Source organism: Nerophis ophidion, linkage group LG04, assembly GCF_033978795.1.
Source record: "Nerophis ophidion isolate RoL-2023_Sa linkage group LG04, RoL_Noph_v1.0, whole genome shotgun sequence".
NCBI lineage: Eukaryota > Metazoa > Chordata > Actinopteri > Syngnathiformes > Syngnathidae > Nerophis > Nerophis ophidion.
In genome coordinates, this window is record NC_084614.1 from 83,688,091 (window position 1) to 83,710,810 (window position 22,720).

General features: G+C 41.6%; 1 protein-coding gene across 1 annotated transcript in view; it reads right to left on the minus strand.

Moving 5' to 3' along the window:
* Nucleotides 1-22,720, minus strand: part of heatr6 (HEAT repeat containing 6) — a 53,697-nt gene that overhangs the window by 13,537 nt on the left and 17,440 nt on the right. Inside the window, exons 8-15 of the mRNA XM_061899390.1 lie at nucleotides 17,731-17,960; nucleotides 13,525-13,699; nucleotides 13,251-13,457; nucleotides 8,299-8,398; nucleotides 7,766-8,223; nucleotides 4,106-4,192; nucleotides 3,905-4,039; nucleotides 3,708-3,830 (exon numbers count right to left, since the gene is read on the minus strand). Of these exons, the coding sequence (XP_061755374.1) occupies nucleotides 3,708-3,830; nucleotides 3,905-4,039; nucleotides 4,106-4,192; nucleotides 7,766-8,223; nucleotides 8,299-8,398; nucleotides 13,251-13,457; nucleotides 13,525-13,699; nucleotides 17,731-17,960 (1,515 nt within the window). The remainder of the gene's footprint in view (nucleotides 1-3,707; nucleotides 3,831-3,904; nucleotides 4,040-4,105; nucleotides 4,193-7,765; nucleotides 8,224-8,298; nucleotides 8,399-13,250; nucleotides 13,458-13,524; nucleotides 13,700-17,730; nucleotides 17,961-22,720) is intronic.

Consider the following 22,720-nt stretch of genomic DNA (forward strand, 5'->3'; position numbering starts at 1 on the left):
GCATGGCAGCTCCCGCCATCAGTGTGTGAATGGGTGAATGTGGAAATAGTGTCAAAGCGCTTTGAGTCCCTTAAAAAGGTATTAAAACGCTATACAAGTATAACCCATTTACCATTTATTTAAGACTCCAATCACGTCACATTAAACGTTTTGGGGGAAAATATTGCATATTTTGTGTTTTTGCCATAAAATGGGATTTTAATTAACAAAAAGGGCATAAAGCATTTTTTTTAAATAGCTCAACAGTTCTGAAGTTGACTTATTTTGACCATTTTTATGACCAAGACCCTTCAGGGTCCTCAGGACCAAACTTGAACGGAGCCCTACAGGTCACACTGAGGGTGGCCGTGTAAACAACTTTAACACTGTTACAAATATGCGCCACACTGTGAACCCACACCAAACAAGAATGACAAACACATTTTGGGAGAACATCCGCATGGTAACGCAACATCGACACAACAGAACAAATACCCAGAACCCCTTGCAGCACTAACTCTTCAAATGACTATAACTGGTTCGCGTCTTGCATGGCAGTTCCCGCCATCAGTGTGTGAATGGGTGAATGTGGAAATAGTGTCAAAGCACTCAAAAAGGTATAAAAGCGCTATACAAGTATAACCCATTTACCATTTATTTAAGACTCCAATCACGTCACATTAAACGTTGTGGGGGAAAATATTGCATATTTTGTGTTTTTGCCATAAAATGGGATTTTAATTAACAAAAAGGGCATAAAGCATTTTTTTCAAATAGCTCGACAGATCTGAAGTTGACTTATTTTCACCATTTTTATGACCAAGACCCTTCTGGGTCCTCAGGACCAAACTTGAACGGAGCCCTACAGGTTAGAAAAAATCTATATTTTGTACAAACAGCATGTTGGCCCAGCGACATGTTGCATTGAGCTTCTGCTAACACACATTAGTGAATGCAATGCATACTTGGTCAACAGCCATACAGGTCACACTGAGGGTGGCCGTGTAAACAACTTTAACACTGTTACAAACATGCGCCACACTGTGAACCCACACCAAAGAAGAATGACAAACACATTTTGGGAGAACATCCGCATGGTAACGCAACATCGACACAACAGAACAAATACCCAGAACCCCTTGCAGCACTGACTCTTCAAATAACTATAACTGGTTAGCGCCTTGCATGGCAGCTCCCGCCATCAGTGTGTGAATGGGTGAATATGGAAATAGTGTCAAAGCGCTTTGAGTTCCTTAAAAAGGTAGAAAAGCGCTATACAAGTATAACCCATTTATTTGGAACATCTCACAGGTGTGCAGGCTAATTGGGAACAGGTGGGTGCCATGATTGGGTATAAAAACAGCTTCCTCAAAAATGCTCAGTCTTTCACAAGAAAGGATGGGGCGAGGTACACCCCTTTGTCCACAACTGCGTGAGCAAATAGTCAAACAGTTTAAGAACAACCTTTCTCAAAGTGACATTGCAAGAAATTTAGCGATTTCAACATCTACGCTCCATAATATCATCAAAAGGGACAGAGAATCTGGAGAAATCACGGCACTGTATCAAAAACCGACATCAATCTCTAAAGGATATCACCACATGGGCTCAGGAACACTTTAGAAAACCACTGTCACCAAATACAGTTTGTCGCTAGATCTGTAAGTGCAAGTAAAAGCTCTACTATGCAAAGCCAAAGCCATTTATCAACAACATCCAGAAACGCCGCCAGCTTCTTTGGGTCCGAGATCCTCTAAGATGGACTGATGCAAAGTGGAAAAGTGTTCTGTGGTCTGACGAGTCCACATTTCAAATTGTTTGCACTTGCATACTTACACTTAATCTTTTGAGTGCATTAGTGTGTTATACTTGCATACTTGCACTTAGTATTTTGATTGCATAAGTGTGTTACACTTGTGTACTTACACTTAATCTTTTGAGTGCATTAGTGTGTTACACTTGTGTACTTACACTTAATCTTTTGAGTGCATTAGTGTTACACTTGCATACTTACACTTAGTCTTTTGATTGCATAAGTGTGTTGCACTTGCATACTTACACTTAATCTTTTGAGTGCATTAGTGTGTTATACTTGCATACTTACACTTAGTATTTTGATTGCATAAGTGTGTTACACTTGCATACTTACACTTAGTCTTTTGAATGCATTAAGGTGTTACACTTGCATACTTGCACTTAGTATTTTGATTGCATAAGTGTGTTACACTTGTGTACTTACACCTAATCTTTTGAGTGCATAAATGCAGTACAAGTGCATACTTAGATTTAATCTTTTGAGTGCATACGTGTGCTATACTTGCATACTTACACTTAGTTTTTTGAGTGCATTAGTGTTACACTTGCATACTTGCACTTAGTATTTTGATTGCAGAAGTGTGTTACACTTGTGTACTTACACTTAGTATTTTGAGTGCATAATTGTGTTATAATTGTTACACTTAGTCTTTCAAGTGCATAAGTGTTTTACACTTGCGTACTTACACTTAGTCTTTTGAGTGCATAAGTGCGTTACACTTGTGTACTTACACTTAATCTTTTGAGTGCATTAGTGTTACACTTGCATACTTACACTTAGTATTTTGATTGCATAAGTGTGTTGCACTTGCATACTTATACTTAATCTTTTGAGTGCATTAGTGTGTTATACTTGCATACTTGCACTTAATATTTTGATTGCATAAGTGTGTTACACTTGTGTACTTACACTTAATCTTTTGAGTGCATAAATGCAGTACAAGTGCATACTTACACTTAATATTTTGAGTGCATAAGTGTGAAATACTTGCATACTTACACTTAGGCTTGTGAGTGCATTAGTGTTACACTTGCATACTTGCACTTAGTATTTTGATTGCATAAGTGTGTTACACTTGTGTACTTACACTTAATCTTTTGAGTGCATAATTGTGTTATAATTGTTACACTTAGTCTTTTGAGTGCATTAGTGTTACACTTGCATATTTGCACTTAGTATTTTGATTGCATAAGTGTGTTACACTTGTGTACTTGCACTTAGTCTTTCATGTGCATAAGTGTGTTACACTTGTGTACTTACACTTAGTATTTTGATTGCATAAGTGTTAAACTTGTGTATTTACACTTAATCTTTTGAGTGCATAATTGTGTTATAATTGTTACACTTAATCTTTTAAATGCATTAGTGTTACACTTGCATACTTGCACTTAGTATTTTGATTGCATAAGTGTGATACACTTGTGTACTTGCACTTAGTCTTTCAAGTGCGTAAGTGTGTTACACTTGTGTACTTACACTTAGTCTTTTGATTGCATAAGTGTGTTACACTTGTGTACTTGCACTTAATCTTTTGAGTGCATGATTGTGTTATAATTGTTACACTTAGTCTTTTAAATGCATTAGTGTTACACTTGCATACTTGCACTTAGTATTTTGATTGTATAAGTGCGTTACACTTGTGTACTTGCACTTAGTCTTTCAAGTGCATAAGTGTTTTACACTTGCGTACTTACACTTAGTCTTTTGAGTGCATAAGTGTGTTACACTAACTATGTAGTGGAAGGGGAGGGGCTAAGCGGAGTAGTTGCAATTCACCATTAGAAAGAGAGAAGGATACGAAGATTGTCAATAAGTGCACTGCGCAGTGAGAGTATTAGATTTGGGACAGCACTAGACAACGGCGTGCACACTTAATGCTGGTTCAAGTGCGTTGCAGCGGACTTGCTCCCACCTCTCTCAGACAAGGGAAGAGCACGTAGACGCCCAGGGCCCTGACGGCGGCCGTCTTCACCAGGTAGTTGTCGCTGTACGTCAGGCCCAACAGAACGGTGATGCACATCAGCTGGGTTTTGTCCTGCGAGCACAGGCGGCGGTCAGGCGAGGGGGGGCGGGGACGGACGGCCGGGGCCCCGAAAGGCGTCTACTCACGGGCAGCTGAGCGAAGGCGTGCGGCAGGATGGAGGCCAGCGTGTCGCAGGCGCTGGTCTGCAGCGTGGGATGCTGCTCGTTCTGCAGCGCCGCGTTCAGCGGGCCGCTCAGCACCTGCGTCCAGAACTGCACCACCTGCGGGCAGGAAAGAGGCTCAAAGTTGGTACGCCGGGCAGGTTGGGAGCGCCATCATCCACCTACTTGACTCATGGGCACTCGGGAGCTCTCTGGGACGGTGCTCTCTGCTCGGTACTGCTGGATTATTCCCGATCCCAGCTCCTCCAGCAGCTGCACAAAGTAGACGATATTCACATTGTCGTGTTTTCGGCAGTGTTCCTTAACGAGCGCCGTCCAGTCAGCTGCCAATTAGTATCTGTTTCTCAGCTGTGGGCGCTCACACTTGTCCACTTGGGGCAGTCATGGCAATATCAAACACACAAAAGAAGCTGGAGTCATAGAGAAGTTTCTAAAGGACTAATATAAGACTTGGAAGGCATTTTGATAGTAGGCTAATATAGACACATTGTTGGCTGTCTTATATAAGACTTATATAAGACTTTTAAAGTCATTTTGATAGTAGGCTAATATAGACACTTACATCATGTGTTGTCTTCATTATAACACTAATATAAGACTTTTAAAGCATTTTGATAGTAGGCTAATATAGACACTTACATCATGTGTTGCCTTCATTATAACACTTATATAAGACTTTTAAAGTCATTTTGATAGTAGGCTAACAGACACTTACATCATGTGTTGTCTTCATTATAACACTTATATAAGACTTTTAAAGCATTTTGATAGTAGGCTAATATAGACACTTACATCATGTGTTGCCTTCATTATAACACTTATATAGGACTTTTAATAGTAGGCTAACATAGCTAATATAAATACTTACATCATGTGTTGTCTTCATTATAACACTTATATAAGACTTTTAAAGTCATTTTGATAGTAGTCTAATATAGACACTTACATCATGTGTTGTCTTCATTATAACACTTATATAAGACTTTTAAAGCATTTTGATAGTAGGCTAATATAGACACTTACATCATGTGTTGCCTTCATTATAACACTTATATAGGACTTTTAATAGTAGGCTAACATAGCTAATATAAATACTTACATCATGTGTTGTCTTCATTATAACACTTATATAGGACTTTTAAAGTCATTTTGATAGTAGGCTAACATAGACACTTACATCATGTGTTGTCTTCATTATAACACTTATATAGGACTTTTAAAGTCATTTTGATAGTAGGCTAATATAGACACTTACATCATGTGTTGTCTTCATTATAACACTTATATAGGACTTTTAATAGTAGGCTAACATAGCTAATATAAATACTTACATCATGTGTTGTCTTCATTATAACACTTATATAGGACTTTTAATAGTAGGCTAACATAGCTAATATAAATACTTACATCATGTGTTGTCTTCATTAAAACACTTATATAATTTTTAAAGCATTTTGATAGTAGGCTAATATAGACACTTACATCGTGTGTGGTCTTCATTAAAACACTTATACAAGACTTTTAAAGTAATTTTGATAGTAGGCTAATATAGACACTTACATAATGTGTTGTCTTCGTTATAACACTTATATAAGACTTTTAAAGTCATTTTGATAGTAGGCTAACATAGACACTTACATCTTGTGTGGTCTTCATTATAACACTTATAGAAAAATTTTAAAGCATTTTGATAGTAGGCTAATATAGACACTTACATCGTGTGTGGTCTTCATTATAACACTTATATAAGACTTTTAAAGTCATTTTGATAGTAGGCTAATACAGACACTTACATCATGTGTTGTCTTCGTTATAACACTTATATAAAACTTTTAAAGTCATTTTGATAGTAGGCTAATATAGACACTTACATCATGTGTTGTCTTCATTATAACACTTATATAAGACTTTTAAAGCATTTTGATAGTAGGCTAATATAGACACTTACATCATGTGTTGTCTTCATTATAACACTTATATAGGACTTTTAATAGTAGGCTAACATAGCTAATACAAATACTTACCTCATGTGTTGTCTTCATTATAACACTTATATATGACTCTTAATTTTGATAGTAGGCTAATATAGACACTTACATCATGTGTTGCCTTCATTATAACACTTACTGTATATAGGACTTTTAAAGTCATTTTGATAGTAAGCTAATACATATAATGTTGCCTTCATTATATAACGGTATAGCTCGGTTGGTAGAGTGGCCGTGCCAGCAACTTGAGGGTTGCAGGTTCGATCCCCGCTTCCGCAATCCTAGTCACTGCCGTTGTGTCTTTGGGCAAGACACTTTACCCACCTGCTCCCAGTGCCACCCACACTGCTTTAAATGTAACTTAGATATTGGGTTTCACTATGTAAAGCGCTTTGAGTCACTAGAGAAAAAGCGCTATATAAATATAATTCACTTCACTTCACTTCATTTTAACACTTACAAGACTTTCAAAGCAATTTTGATAGTAGGCTAATATAGACACTTACATCAAGTGTTGACTTCATTAAAACACTTATATAAGACTTTTAAAGCATTTTGATAGTAGGCTAATATAGACACTTACATCATGTGTTGTCTTCATTATGACAGTTATTTAAGACTTTTAAAGAAAATTTGATAGTAGGCTAATAAAGACACTTACATCATGTGTTGTCTTCATTATAACACTTATATAAGACTTTTAAAGCATTTTGATAGTAGGCTAATATAGACACTTACATCATGTGTTGTCTTTATTATAACACTTATATAGGACTTTTAAAGTCATTTTGATAGTAGTCTAACATAGACACTTACATCATGTGTTGTCTTCGTTATAACACGTATAGAAACATTTTAAAACACTTTGATAGTAGGCTAATATAGACACTTACATCATGTGTTGTCTTCATTATAACACTCATATAAGACTTTTAAAGTCATTTTGATAGTAAGCTAATATAGACACTTACATCATGTGTTGTCTTCGTTATAACACTTATATAAAACTTTTAAAGTCATTTTGATAGTAGTCTAACATAGACACTTACATCATGTGTTGTCTTCATTATAACACTTATAGAAACATTTTAAAACATTTTGATAGTAGGCTAATATAGACACTTACATCATGTGTTGTCTTCGTTATAACACTTATATAAGACTTTTAAAGCATTTTGATAGTAGGCTGATATAGACACATCATGTGTTGTCTTCATTATGACAGTTATTTAAGACTTTTAAAGAAAATTTGATAGTAGATAATAAAGACACTTACATCATGTGTTGTCTTCATTATAACACTTATATAAGACTTTTAAAGCATTTTGATAGTAGGCTAATATAGACACTTACATCATGTGTTGTCTTCATTATAACAACTATAAAGTCATTTTGATAGTAGGCTAATATAGACACTTACATCATGTGTTGCCTTCATTATAACACTTATATAAAACTTTTAAAGTCATTCTGGTCTAGACACACGTAATAAAAGGTGTTTTTTTGCTGATAAATTAAACACAACATCGAACATAATGTCACTACCGGTCCCACCTTTCCTAAAAAATAATGTTAAAAAACAACTTAAAGCCTTGTCCATAACATTCATCTTTAAACACATTTTACTCCAAAAAGGATATCGTCTCATTGACCACTAATAATCTGTATCGGCCTAGTATAAGCCCTATGGTTGATCTCTAATGTTGACATCCGCTTATGTTGTCGTCAGTCAGCTTGTCCAAGTGGACCTAAAGCACATTTTAACTTTTTGGGTTACAAAAAAAAAAAAATCAGACAACCAGAAGGCATCCCAGCGGGCACAGAAAGGAAGTGGTACCTTCGCTCCGTGAAGCTGAACCGACGGGTCGCTCTCGGCCAGGCAGCGGGCGCCGAGCTGTCCGATCTCGCACACGCTCCCTTGGGCCAGAGAGATGTAGCCTCGCAGCAGGTGGGACAGCACCTGCAGGGCCTCCAGTCGGACGGGCGACGGCTCCAAGACCGCCGCCCCGCCCCCCTCGCTGTCCGAGTGCTCGTCCCTGGGCTGCGTCACCAGCGAGGCGCACAGCGTCAGCAGCCATGGCGGGCCGCCGTCCGCCTCCTTAGGCGTGCGGGGCGTGCGCGGCGAGGGCGCCTCCCTCTTCCGCCAGCTGAGGGCGGTGTCTTGCGGCGTGAAGGAGCCGCCCCCGGAGCCGCCGCCCTCCGGCTGCAGGAGGAGGAGCTGCACTTCCGGGAGAGGCGCCTGAGCGGTCACCAGGGCGCCGTACAGCGTCAATGCCGACACGCGCACGTTGACGTCTGTCGGGACAAGACGGAGGCTTCGCTAAAGTGTCATCGCTTGGAAAAAAATGCTTCGATCAATCTGGAAATGACCTCTGTGGCGAACGTAGGGACGTATCTGCTTCCACAGCGAGCTCAGCAGGCCCGGCCTCAGACGCTGGTAGGGAGCGTTGGACACCAGGTGAGCCAAACACTGACACAAAAGAAGACACACACCTGCTTAGCTTTTGCACTAGTGGCACCGCTGCTACGAAATGGAAAAAAAAAAAATAGCACAGAAAGAATTTACCGTATTCCCCCGTTTCCATATGAGTTGGGAAATTGTGTTAAAAGTAAAATATAAACAGAATACAATGATCTGCAAGTCATTTTCAAGCCATATTCAGTTGAATATGCTACAAAGTAGAGATGCGCGGAGAGGCAATTATATCAGCCGCATCCTCATCATTAAAGTCGTCATCCACCCGCCGTCCACCCGAACCAACATTTTATCAGGACCGTACCCGCCCGCTGAATTACATCAAAGATTGGCCGTCTTTACCACTTACAGAGCCATTTTTATTTATTTTTATTTATTTATTTCGGTAATCTTCACATAAAACGAAGAACAACAAAATAAGAAAAAAAAACACTCATTTGAGCAATGATTGAGCCGAAAGGTTGTAGGTTGAAGCAACGCTTATATAAACCTACCCCATCACAACAAGAACAAGGTTCAAAATATATAAAATCTAAAACAGGGGTGCCCACACTTTTTCTGCAGGCGAGCTACTTTTCAATTGACCAACTCGAGGGGATCTACCTCATTTATATATATATCACTTTTTATTTCAACAGACTCTCGCGCCGTACCTTCCGTCAAAACTCTAAAGGCCGACTGCACATTTCCTATCTTCACAATAAAAGCCCTGCTTCATGCTGCCTGCGCTAACAAAATAAGAGTCTCGGAAAGCTGGCGTGCACAAGTGATGTGCACGCCAGCTTTCTGAGGGATCGCTTGTGCACGCCAGTTTTCCGAGACTCTGTATTTAGTTAGCGCAGGCAGCATGAAGCAGGGCTTTTATTGTGAAGATAGGAAATGTGCAGTCGGCCTTTAGAGTTTTGACGGAAGGTACGGCGCGAGAGTCTGTTGAAATAAAAAGTGTTTCTCGCCTTCCTCTCGGTCATATTTTCATAATAATGATCTTGCAGCAGCCAGCGTCATCTCACAAGACCCTCCGGTACCGTGAATGTCATTTAAGTGACGTCTTGGTGAAGATTGATGATCACTCATTTTTAGGTCTATTTTTTTTAAAAGCCTGGCTGGAGATCGACTGACACACCCCCCGCGGTCGACTGGTAGCTCGCGATCGACGTAATGGGCACCCCTGCTCTAAATTAATTCGCGCCCGGGCGGCAATTCAAGGAAATACGATAATAACAATATGACATTTCATAAATATCACAATTCTGCAACTAGGTAGACATTTGCACTAGAGAGGCGCGGTTTGCGGGTGACATGACGAAAAAATAGATTTTAATTAAATTCGGGCGGGTAGCGGTTGAACCATTCGGAAATCTTTAATATACATAGTTCAGGGATCGGCAACCTTTACCACTCAAAGAGCCATTTTGGCCCGTGTCACAAAGTAAAGAAGACTATAGAAGCCGCGAATATCTGCTGACGGTCACCCAGATAACAAGAATAAGGGCGTGCTATGAAGCCATTGCCTTGGACGCCTTCTCCAACATGTGCAAACTGCTTGCCAGTCCAGCAACGTGTTGTATTTGTCTTCCGCAGACACACGCACACGACTGCAAGGTGGTGTAATATAAACAACTTTAACACTCTTACTAATATGCGCCACACTGTGAAGCCACACTAAACAAGAATGACAAACACATTTCGGGAGAACATCCTCACAGTAACAACATCAATCAATCAATCAATGTTTACTTATATAGCCCTAAATCACTAGTGTCTCAAAGGGCTGCACAAACCACCACGACATCCTCGGTAGGCCCACATAAGGGCAAGGAAAACTCACACCCAGTGGGACATCGGTGACAATAATGATTATGAGAACCTTAGAGAGGAGGAAAGCAATGGATGTCGAGCGGGTCTAACATGATACTGTGAAAGTTCAATCCACAATGGATCCAACACAGTCGCGAGAGTCCAGTCCAAAGCGGGTCCAACTCAGCAGCGAGAGTCCCGTTCACAGCGGAGCCAGCAGGAAACCATCCCAAGCGGAGGCGGCTCAGCAGCGCAGAGATGTCGAGGCGGATCAGCAGCGCAGAGATGTCCCCAGCCGATACACAGGCAAGCAGTACATGGCCACCGGATCGGACCGGACCCCCTCCACAGGGGAGAGTGGGACATAGAAGAAAAAGAAAAGAAACAGCAGATCAACTGGTCTAAAAAGGGAGTCTATTTAAAGGCTACAGTATACAAATGAGTTTTAAGGTGAGACTTAAATGCTTCTACTGAGGTGGCATCTCGAACTGTTACCGGGAGGGCATTCCAGAGTACTGGAGCCCGAACGGAAAACGCTCTATAGCCCGCAGACTTTTTTTGGGCTTTGGGAATCACTAACAAGCCGGAGTCCTTTGAACGCAGATTTCTTGCCGGGACATATGGTACAATACAATCGGCAAGATAGGATGGAGCTAGACCGTGTAGTATTTTATACGTAAGTAGTAAAACCTTAAAGTCACATCTTAAGTGCACAGGAAGCCAGTGCAGGTGAGCCAGTACAGGCGTAATGTGATCAAACTTTCTTGTTCTTGTCAAAAGTCTAGCAGCCGCATTTTGTACCAACTGTAATCTTTTAATGCTAGACATGGGGAGACCCGAAAATAATACGTTACAGTAGTCGAGGCGAGACGTAATACGATAGACCTAGTGCTTGTCAGGGGTATCACCGCTTCCAAAGTTACGATACTCCCGTATACTAAAGTATTGTCCGATCATTACCTTATAAAATTCGAGGTTCAGACGCATGTTCGTCAAACTAATAATAATAATAACTGCTATAGCAGCCGCAACATTAATACAGCCACAACAACAACTCTTGCTGACCTACTGCCCTCGGTAATGGCACCATTCCCAAAGTATGTGGGCTCTATTGATAACCTCACTAACAACTTTAACGACGCCCTGCGCGAAACCATTGATAACATAGCACCGCTAAAGTTAAAAAAGGCTCCAAAAAAGCGCACCCCGTGGTTTACAGAAGAAACTAGAGCTCAGAAATTATTATGTAGAAAGCTGGAACGCAAATGGCGCACGACTAAACTTGAGGTGCACCATCAAGCATTTAGTGATGGTTTAATAACTTATAAACGCATGCTTACCTTAGCTAAAGCTAATTATTACTCAAATCTCATCCACCGTAATAAAAACGATCCTAAATTTTTGTTTAGTACGGTAGCATCGCTAACCCAACAAGGGACTCCTTCCAGTAGCTCCACCCACTCAGCTGATGACTTTATGCAATTCTTTAGTAAGAAAATTGAAGTCATTAGAAAGGAGATTAAAGACAATGCGTCCCAGCTACAACGGGGTTCTATTAACACTGACACGATTGTATATACGGCGGATACTACCCTCCAAAATACTTTCTCTCGTTTTGAGGAAATAACATTAGAGGAATTGTTACAACGTGTAAATGGAATAAAACAAACAACATGTTTACTTGACCCTCTTCCTGGGAAACTGATCAAGGAGCTCTTTGTATTATTAGGTCCATCAGTGCTAAATATTATAAACTTATCACTTTCCTCGGGCACTGTTCCCCTAGCATTCAAAAAAGCGGTTATTCATCCTCTTCTTAAAAGACCTAACCTCGATCCTGACCTCATGGTAAACTACCGACCGGTGTCTCACCTTCCCTTTATTTCAAAAATCCTCGAAAAAATTGTTGCGGAGCAGTTAAATGAACACTTAGCGTCTAACAATCTATGTGAAACCTTTCAATCCGGTTTCAGGGCAAATCACTCAACATAAACGCAACAACACAAATACCCAGAATCCTTTGCATCCATGACTATTCCTGACTATATTATACACTCCGCTAGCACCAACCCCCCCGCCCACGTCGGTAAGGTGGGCGGGGTTGGGTGCTACCGGGGTGTATAATATAGTCAGGAAGAGTCATGGATGCAAAGGATTCTGTAGGTGGGAAGCGGTGTATTGCGGCCGCCTTTATCAACACAAACACAGCCGGTGTTTCATTGTTTACATTCCCAAAAGATGAGGGTGAAGCTTTACTATGGAACAGAGCGGTCAAGCGAACACAGTTGGATTGGACCACACACACACAAAGTACAGCGTATTATGTAGCGATCATTTCGAAAGATCGTGTTTCGAAGAGGGTCCCTTGCGAAGGGCAGAGATGGGCATCGCCACCACCCGTCGACTGGTGCAGGACCGACCTTCAGGTTGTACAGGTACAACCATATAATCTCACTAAAATACTAGTAACACAACAAGCAGATAAGGGATTTTCCAGAATTATCCTAGTAAATTTGTCCAATAACATCTGAATCGCTCCCACAGCCCTAGTCTTTTTTTTTTCTTTTTTCTAGTCCTTCACTCTCACTTTCCTCATCCACGAATCTTTCATCCTCGCTCAAATTATGGGGAAATCGTCCCTTTTTTCGGTCCGAATCGCTCTCGCTGCTGGTGGCCATGATTATAAACAATGTGCGGATGTGAGGAGCTCCACAACCCGTGACGTCACGCGCACATCGTCTGCTACTTCCGGTACAGGCAAGGCTTTTTTATCAGCACCAAAAGTTGCGAACTTTATCGTCGACGTTCTCTACTAAATCCTTTCAGCAAAAATATGGCAATATGGCGAAATGATGAAGTATGACACATAGAATGGACCTGCTATCCCCGTTTAAATAAGAACATCTCATTTCAGTAGGCCTTTAAGTGCAGCTTTCAGCGAAGAATTTCTTTACTCATAAGTCAACTCTTAGCAGACTTCTTAGGAGTAATTCTAAGAAGCTTGATAAATACGGCCCCTGGTATGCTGAGACCGGGGGAGTCGTCTTACCTTTATGACCTGCGTGAGAGTCTGAGGAGACGTTTCGGCCATCAGAGCGAGGCTGAGAGCGCGGTGCAGCTCTCGGACGGCCGTGGCCAGAGTGAAGGAGAACGGCGTGTAGGAGGTCCGAGGCGACGCCGTGTCTTCGGCCACGGCGAGAAACTGCCGGGAGCCGTCCAGCATGGCTGACAAGGCCTGAAGAGCGCATGCCCGCACCTGCGGGGGCATCAAGGGACCCGTCGGTATACGCACGGACAACGAGGTGGGCGAGGGCGCCTTATACCTTTGGCGACGGGTCTTTGAGGATGATGGTGAGCAGGGTCAGAGGCGGCGCTCCTCCGACAGGGGAGTCCGGGATGAAGGAGGACCAGTAGCCGTAGAGAGTACGCTTCTCCACACATTTGACCACGGCAAGCAGACAGTGCAGCGCCCCCTGGCGGACGCGAGCGTCAGAAAGCCTGACAAAGAACACGGTAAACAATTCAATGCGGTGATTCTCAACATGTACCTTTAGATCACAGATGTCAAACTCAAGGCCCCCAAATCCTCCTCCAACCTCCAAGGACAAAGCTACGAACTATGGGCCAGTCTGTGGAACGCTCTCCCTGACCACCTGAGGGCACCACAGACTGTGGATGCTTTTAAAAAAGGCTTAAAAGCCCTTGTTTTTAAAAAAGCCTTTTTATAGATATATGCATAGTAGTTCTAGCTAAAAGGCTGTTGTAGTTTTTATTTCTATTATTATGGGGGCGGTATAGCTCGGTTGGTAGAGTGGCTGTGCCAGCAACTTGAGAGTTGCAGGTTCGATTCCCGCTTCTGCCATCCTAGTCACTGCCGTTGTGTCCTTGGGCAAGACACTTTACCCACCTGCTCCCAGTGCCACCCACACTGGTTTGAATGTTAAAAATTAGATATTGGGTGTCACTATGTAAAGCGCTTTGAGTCACTAGAGAAAAGCGCTATATAAATATAATTCACTTCACTTCACATTATTATTATTTTTTTGTACACTGTAGCACTTTGAGGTTGTTTGCTCAACAAATAAAATCTATTATTATTTTTATTAAGTGTTCAGCTCCATGCATTCTCCTCATGAGCTAAATTATACTCTGTCTGTTTGAACATGACAGACTGTCAGAAAGCGGCTTGAAGATGGTCTGTAAAACATCTATGCAACATTTCAACCAAAGAACCACCTTTTACATGTTAAGTCGACCACAAGTGGGGCGGCATAGCTCGGTTGGTAGAGTGGCCGTGCTAGCAACTTGAGGGTTGCAGGTTCGATTCCTGCTTGAGCCATCCTAGTCACTGCCGTTGTGTCCTTGGGCAAGACACTTTACCCACCTGCTCCCAGTGCCACCCACACTGCTTTAAATGTAACTTAGATATTGGGTGTCACTATGTAAAGCGCTTTGAGTCACTAGAAAAAAGCGCTATATAAATATAATTCACTTCACATTATTATTTTTTTGTACACTGTGGCACTTTGAGGTTGTTTGCTCAACGTAAAGTGCTTTTTACAAATAAAATCTATCATTATTTTTATTAAGTGTGCAGCTCCATGCATTCTCCTCATGAGCTAAATTAAACTCTGTCTGTTTGAACATGACAGACTGTCAGAAAGCGGCTTGAAGATGGTCTGTAAAACATCATCTATGCAACATTTCAACCAAAGAACCACCTTTTACATGTTATGTCGACCACAAGTGGGGCGGCATAGCTCGGTTGGTAGAGTGGCCGTGCTAGCAACTTGAGGGTTGTGGGTTCGATTCCCGCTCGAGCCATTCTAGTTACTGCCGTTGTGTCCTTGGGCAAGACACTTTACCCACCTGCTCCCAGTGCCACCCACACGGGTTTGAATGTAAAAAATTAGATATTGGGTTTCACTATGTAAAGCGCTTTGAGTCACTAGAGAAAAGCGCTATATAAATATAATTCACTTCACATTATTATTATTTTTTTTGTACACTGTAGCACTTTGAGGATGTTTGTTCAACGTAAAGTGCTTTTTACAAATAAAATCTATCATTATTTTTATTAAGTGTGCAGCTCCATGCATTCTCCTCATGAGCTAAATTAAACTCTGTCTGTTTGAACATGACAGACTGTCAGAAAGCGGCTTGAAGATGGTCTGTAAAACATCATCTATGCAACATTTCAACTAAAGAACCACCTTTTACATGTTATGTCGAACCACAAGTGGGGCGGCATAGCTCGGTTGGTAGAGTGGCCGTGCTAGCAATTTGAGGGTTGCAGGTTCGATTCCCGCTTGAGCCATCCTAGTCACTGCCGTTGTGTCCTTGGGCAAGACACTTTACCCACCTGCTCCCAGTGCCACCCACACTGGCTTAAATGTAACTTAGATATTGGGTGTCACTATGTAAAGCTCTTTGAGTCACTTGAGAAAAGCGCTATATAAATATAATTCACTTCACTTCACAAGGAAGTCTTTAACATTTAGAGAAAAATAATAATAATATGACTCCCTTAATGCGCCTTATAATCCGTTGCGCCTTATATATGAAAAAAGATTGAAAATACACCATTGATCAGCAGTGCTCCTTATAATCCGGTGCGCCCTATGGTCCGGAAAATATGGTAATAAAAAAAACAGTTGTGTCTTTCTGTGTTGTCCCTGTGAAGAGGGACTTGTCCAGGGCGTACGCCGCCTTCCGCCCGAATGCAGCTGAGATAGGCTCCAGCACACCCCACCACCACAAAAAGGGACAAGCGGTAGAAAAACCTTATTATCATAGGTGTATATTCAGTGTTACATGTGGCCCTGACTGAGGACGTCTGCTACTTGGTACAACTGCGGTTTCTGTCAAGTCAAAACCTTTTCATCACCAAAAATGATTCCTGGGCGCGGCGGCCGCTGCTGCTCACTGCTCCCCTCACCTCCCAGAGGGTGATCAAGGGTGATGGGTCAAATGCAGTAGTAAGGCGCTACATTTACTCCGTTACATTTACTTGAGTAACTTTTGGGATAAATTGTACTTCTACGAGTAGTTTTTATGAAACATACTTTTACTTTTACTTGAGTATATTTATAGAGAAGAAACGCTACTTTTACTCCGCTCCATTTATCTACATTAAGCTCGCTACTCGCTACTTTTTTTTTATCGCCCTATTGATGTTTGTTTTGGTTAATGACAGAGCTTCAAAGTAGAATCTACACATGCCTGCGTTTCACCAATCACATGCAGTCACTGGTGACGTTGGACCAATCAAACAGAGCCAGGCGGTCACATGACCGTGATACGTAAAACCCGACTTAAACATGTTGACAAACTTATTGGGGTGTTACCATTTAGTGGTCAATTGTACGGAATATGTACTGTACTGTGCAATCTACTAATACAAATTTCAATCAATCGATCAAAAGTGTAAAGGAAAAAAGACACTTTTTATTTCAACCGTACTTCCCGTCAAAAGCCTAAAGACTGATCGCACACTTCCTGTCTTCACAATAAAAGCGCCGCTCCATCGCGCCTGCGTTAGCGAAATAAGAGTCTCCGAAATGTGTTGGCCCTGTGATGAGGTGGCGACTTGTCCAGGGTGTACCCCGCCTTCCGCCTGATTATTGCTGAGATAGGCGCCAGCGCCCCCCGCCACCCCAAATAGGGAATAAGCGGTAGAAAAAAGGATGGATGGATGAAAGCCAGCGCAAACAAGCTAGCAAGCTACGGAGTTTGCCGCCAATGTATTTCTTGTAAAGTGTATAAAAAGGAATATGGAAGCTGGACAAATAAGATGCCAAAAACCAACGACTTTCACGTGGTATTAGACAGAAAAGAGGAACTATTTTTGTATAAATAATTTGTGTGTGTATGTATGATATGTGTGTGTATAAATGACATGTGTGTGTGTGTATGTATATATGAGGTAGATCACCTCGACTTGGTCATTTATTAAGTAATTGATAAACGTTGAAAAACTTACTGGGGTGTTACCATTTAGTGGTCAATTGCACGGAATATGTACTGTACTGTGCAATCTACTAATACAAGTTTTAACCAATCAATCAATCAAATCAATGAATGCCTACTGAGCCTATGATGCTGTTAAGTTATTGTGGCTCAATGTGCCATTTTTTTATTTTATTTTAATGTACTATTATTTAATATATATTATTGTTTTAGTTGCTTAAGAGATATTCCTGGCTCTGAATTTGCTCATTGCTATTTTTATGTTTTTGTGCATTTTGTTGCCGTAATCATTAAACAAACAGGTTACTCATCAGTTACTCAGTACTTGAGTAGTTTTTTCACAACATACTTTTTACTTTTACTCAAGTAAATATTTGGGTGACTACCCCTTACTTTTACTTGAGTAATAAATCTCTAAAGTAACAGTACTCTTACTTGAGTACAATTTCTGGCTACTCTACCCACCTCTGATCATTGGTACTTTAACTTTAACATGGTGTACCTAATGAAACGTCCCGTGGGTGTTGGGTGTCGCTACTAATCTTTGCTCGTCCTCGTACCTCAACTTGCTGTGTGCGCTGCCTTCCGGGTCGGAAAACTCAGAGTCAGAAGTGCACCGCTTCCACGAGGGGTACAGCGAGACAATGGAAGATTTGGATTCCGCGTCACTCCCCGGTTTGCGAGAGGCCGGCCGCGCCGCCTCCGCGTCGTCCTCGTCCGCCTCCGTCCGTCCGCGCTCCTCCGCGTTCGTCTTCTTCGCCTTCCCCCTCGACTTCCTCTTCTTGTTGTTCTAAGAGAGAAAAGGTCGTGAGCGAATGTCGTCACACCATCCATCCATCCATCCATCCATCCATCCATCTTCTTCCGCTTATCCGAGGTCGGGTCGCGGGGGCAGCAGCCTAAGCAGGGAAACCCAGACTTCCCTCCCCCCAGCCACTTCGTCTAGCTCTTCCCGGGGGATCCCGAGGCATTCCCAGGCCAGCCGGGAGACATAGTCTTCCCAACGTGTCCTGGGTCTTCCTACCGGTTGGACGTGCCCTAAACACCTCCCTAGGGAGGCGTTCGGGTGGCATCCTGACCAGATGCCCGAACCACCTCATCTGGCTCCTCTCCATGTGGAGGAGCAGCGGCTTTACTTTGAGTTCCTCCCGGATGGCAGAGCTTCTCACCCTATCTCTAAGGGAGAGACCTTAACCCATTTGGGCCGCTTGTACCCGTGATCTTATCCTTTCGGTCATGACCCAAAGCTCATGACCATAGGTGAGGTTGGGAACGTAGATCGACCGGTAAATTGAGAGCTTTGCCTTCCGGCTCAGCTCCTTCTTCACCACAACGGATCGGTTCAACGTCCGCATTACTGAAGACGCCGCACCGATCCGCCTGTCGATCTCACGATCCACTCTTCCCCCACTCGTGAACAAGACTCCTAGGTACTTGAACTCCTCCACTTGGGGCAGGGTCTCCTCCCCAACCCTTTTCCGGGCGAGAACCATGGACTCGGACTTGGAGGTGCTGATTCTCATTCCGGTCGCTTCACACTCGGCTGCGAGCCGATCCAGTGAGAGCTGAAGATCCCGGTCAGATGAAGCCATCAGGACCACATCATCTGCAAAAAGCAGAGACCTAATCCTGCGGTCACCAAACCAGAACCCCTCAACGCCTTGACTGCGCCTAGAAATTCTGTCGTCACACCAGTACGGTGAACTAGAACTTGAACAACAGGGCTGATGAAATCATGGTGCAGCGCTGAATAGAGCACAGTAAGAAAAGACGAAGACGTCGGGCTGGGCGATATCTCAAAATATATATAGAAAATGAGTATAAAGTGATATCGGAGTATACATTCTCAGGATGTTCCTTTTAGTTGCGGGCATTACACTACAGGCGTTTCTCACTCTTTCTTGTCTCTGCTTCTCACAGAGACATAAAATAGAATAGAATAGAATGAACTTTATCGTCATTATATTTGCATATAACGAGATTAAAGACTCCAACTTAAGGTGCGGTAGTGGGAACAAATATGGGGTGAAATAAATGTCGTAGGGCAGGGGTGCCCATTACGTCGATCGCGAGCTACCAGTCGACCGCGGGGGGTGTGTCAGTCGATCTCCAGCCAGGCTTTTAAAAAAATAGACCTAAAAATGAGTGATCATCAATCTTCACCAAGACGTCACTTAAATGACATTCACGGTACCGGAGGGTCTTGTGAGATGACGCTGGCTGCTGTAAGATCATTATTATGAAAATATGACCGAGAGGAAGGCGAGAAACACTTTTTATTTCAACAGACTCTCGCGCCGTACCTTCCGTCAAAACTCTAAAGGCCGACTGCACATTTCCTATCTTCACAATAAAAGCCCTGCTTCATGCTGCCTGCGCTAACTAAATACAGAGTCTCGGAAAACTGGCGTGCACAAGCGATCCCTCAGAAAGCTGGCGTGCACATCACTTGTGCACGCGAGACTCTTATTTTGTTAGCGCAGGCAGCATGAAGCAGCGCTTTTATTGTGAAGATAGGAAATGTGCAGTCGGCCTTTAGAGTTTTGACGGAAGGGACGGCGCGAAAGTCTGTTGAAATAAAAAGTGTTTCTCGCCTTCCTCTCTGTCACTTTTTCATAATAATGAACTGGCAGCAGCCAGCGTCATCTCACAAGACCCTCGGGTGCCGTGAATGTCAATCAAGCAAGCTACGGAATTTTCCGCCAATGTTTTTCTTGTAAAGTGTATGGAAGCTGGATGAATTAGATGCCAAAAACCAACCACTTTCATGTGGTATTGTACAGAAAGGACAACTTTTTTTCTCCTCCATTTGAAAATGTGGGCGTTATCATCATTACTGTCTGATTCCAATCAATGCAAGTCATCAGAATCAGGTAATACACCAACTTATATTCTTGTCTTGGTGAAAGAAAGACATCTATATGTGTTACACATGCTTGTATTATCATTAAACACATTTAACTTGTCTACAAAAATGTCTCTTTCATAAATAAATAAATATAAATGATATATATAAATGAGGTAGATCCCCTCGAGTTGGTCAATTGAAAAGTAGCTCGCCTGCAGAAAAAGTGTGGGCACCCCTGACATAAGAGGTAATAAAGGAAAAACTAACAATTGAAATAAACAGACTACTATCCAATAAAAATAATAAGCAATTCTGTACAATATACAAAACACTATAGAAGTACAAAATACTGTACAATATACAGAGCAAGACAGGAGTACCGAAGTAATAAATAACAATCAGTGACGGACGTATTGCACTGGAAGGGTAGTATTGCACAGTAGGGCATTATATTGTATAGCGGTGAATTATTATTATTATTATTAGTTAGAGTTCAACATGGTGACAGCTTTGGGAAATAAGCCTGTTTGTTCTGGCTCTGATGCACCTGTAGCTCCTGCCTGATGGTAGCAGGTCGAACAGGTGGAAGCCAGGGTGTGTGCTGTCCTTGGTAATGTTTTTTGCTCTGTTGAGGCAACGGGAGTTGTGTAAGTCCTTCAGGGAGGGCAGGGGACAGCCGATGATTTTTTTGTGCCGACCTCTGAATCGCCTGTTTGTCTGCTTCAGTGCAGCTGGCGTACCGCACTGTTATGCAGTATGTCAGCAGGCTCTCGACAGCCGAGCGATAGAAGGTCACCATGGGTTCTTCCTCAGCACCCTCGGGAAATAAAACAAGCGCACCTTCTTACATGCGTCACATACTGTCACGCGTGCAACGTCGTACGCCCTCGCTGAGCAGAGAGGTAGCGGCATGGTAATGTTAAGTGTGGTGCGAGTGGTAATACGAGAGAAAGAAGGTGCGAATATGCTAACAAATGAAGGAAGAAGAATTGATTCCCAAGAAAAACAGCAGGGGGTCCGTCGTCTGGCTTCAAGCGGGAAGATGTCGAACAGACAACCGTAATTTGTAAAGTACCGTAATTTCGGATTATAAATCGCACCGGCCGAAAATGCATAATAAAGAAGGAAAACAACATATATGTACGTCGCACTGGAGTATTAGTCGCATTTTTGGGGGATATTTGAAAAAAATAAATAAATAAATAAAGAATAGTGAACAACAGACTGAATAAGTGTAAGTTATATGAGGCATAAATAAGCAACTGCTATGTTAACCTAACATATTATGGTAAGAGTCATTCAAATAACTAGAACATATAGAACATGCTATACTTTTACCAAACTATCTGTCACTCCTAATCCATAAATCCCATGAAATCTTCTTCCTCGATGTCGCTTCTAAACAACTCTGCCGCTTCCTCTTGTCGTTTTCTGCTGCATATTTCACTACGTCCAGCTTGTAATCTGCAATAAATGATTTCCTTTTCGCCGCCATTTTTGTTCATCCCTTCTCAGTTTTTATAAGTTACCGCCAATGATGAAACGATCCATTTTAATAGCTACGGCAGTAGCATATAGCAGTTAGCATCCCATGACCCACAATGCACTTCTGCCATGACCCTCCCCCGCCAAATTCTTATTGGTTGACGTCTGTGTGATGATTGCTGACATTTTCTTCGTCTCTTCCGCGATTGAGATAAATAATATTATTTGATATTATAAATTCCTAATATAAAATATTCTTTTTTTTACAGGCATTTTGGAGTCCTTTAGTCATCCACGGTTTAAACTCGCCATACTTTAACTTCCTTTTATAATTTACTACTGGACAATTTCCATCATATAGTATTTTAAATGTGTTTAAGAATTCTTCATAAGCTGCATTAACTTCTTTTTTATCATAAATAGTATTCCAATTTTGCTTTCGTGGTTCATTCTTGAATTTGTTGAGCGTTTTCTCTGTTATGATTCTTTTATAGACAGTTTCACATTCATTCTTGATTTAAATTTTACTGGCACAGTTGTAGACCACAAAGACTGGGAGATGATCACTTATATCATTTATCAAGATTCCACATATTAGGTTGTCATCCATTATATTGGTAAATATATTGTCAATTAGGGTGGCACTATGTCATGTGATTCTTGTTGCTTTATTTATCAAAGATATCAAACTCATACTGTGCATTGTGTCTATAAATTCAGCTGTTTCTCTATTGCTACTTGTATGTATTAAGTCAATGTTAAAGTCTCCACTAATAAATATTTCTTTGCTATTCAATTCCATAGCTTTGGTGAAGGTTTCTACTTTGGATCCCGGAGTTCTATTTTTACAACTAACTAACTAAATATTTTTTCTTCCTTCTCTTATAATCTCTACTGTTATACATTCCATTACTTGTTCAATGATAGATGTCATATTTTCAACTTTAATAAAGTTTAGATTTTTATCAATATAGAGTGCTACTCCTCCTCCCTTTTTAGCTATTCTATCCAAATGCACAAATTCATGTCCATTCAGACCAAAATCTACACTTTTTTCTTGAGTTATCCAAGTTTCTGATATTGCTATGATGCTAAAAGGTTTTACAAATTGACTTAAATATTCCTTTATATGGTGAAAGTTTGCAGACAGACTTCTACTATTAATATGTATAATTGTTAATTGGTTACTTAATTTTATACTGTCATTATATTGTTCA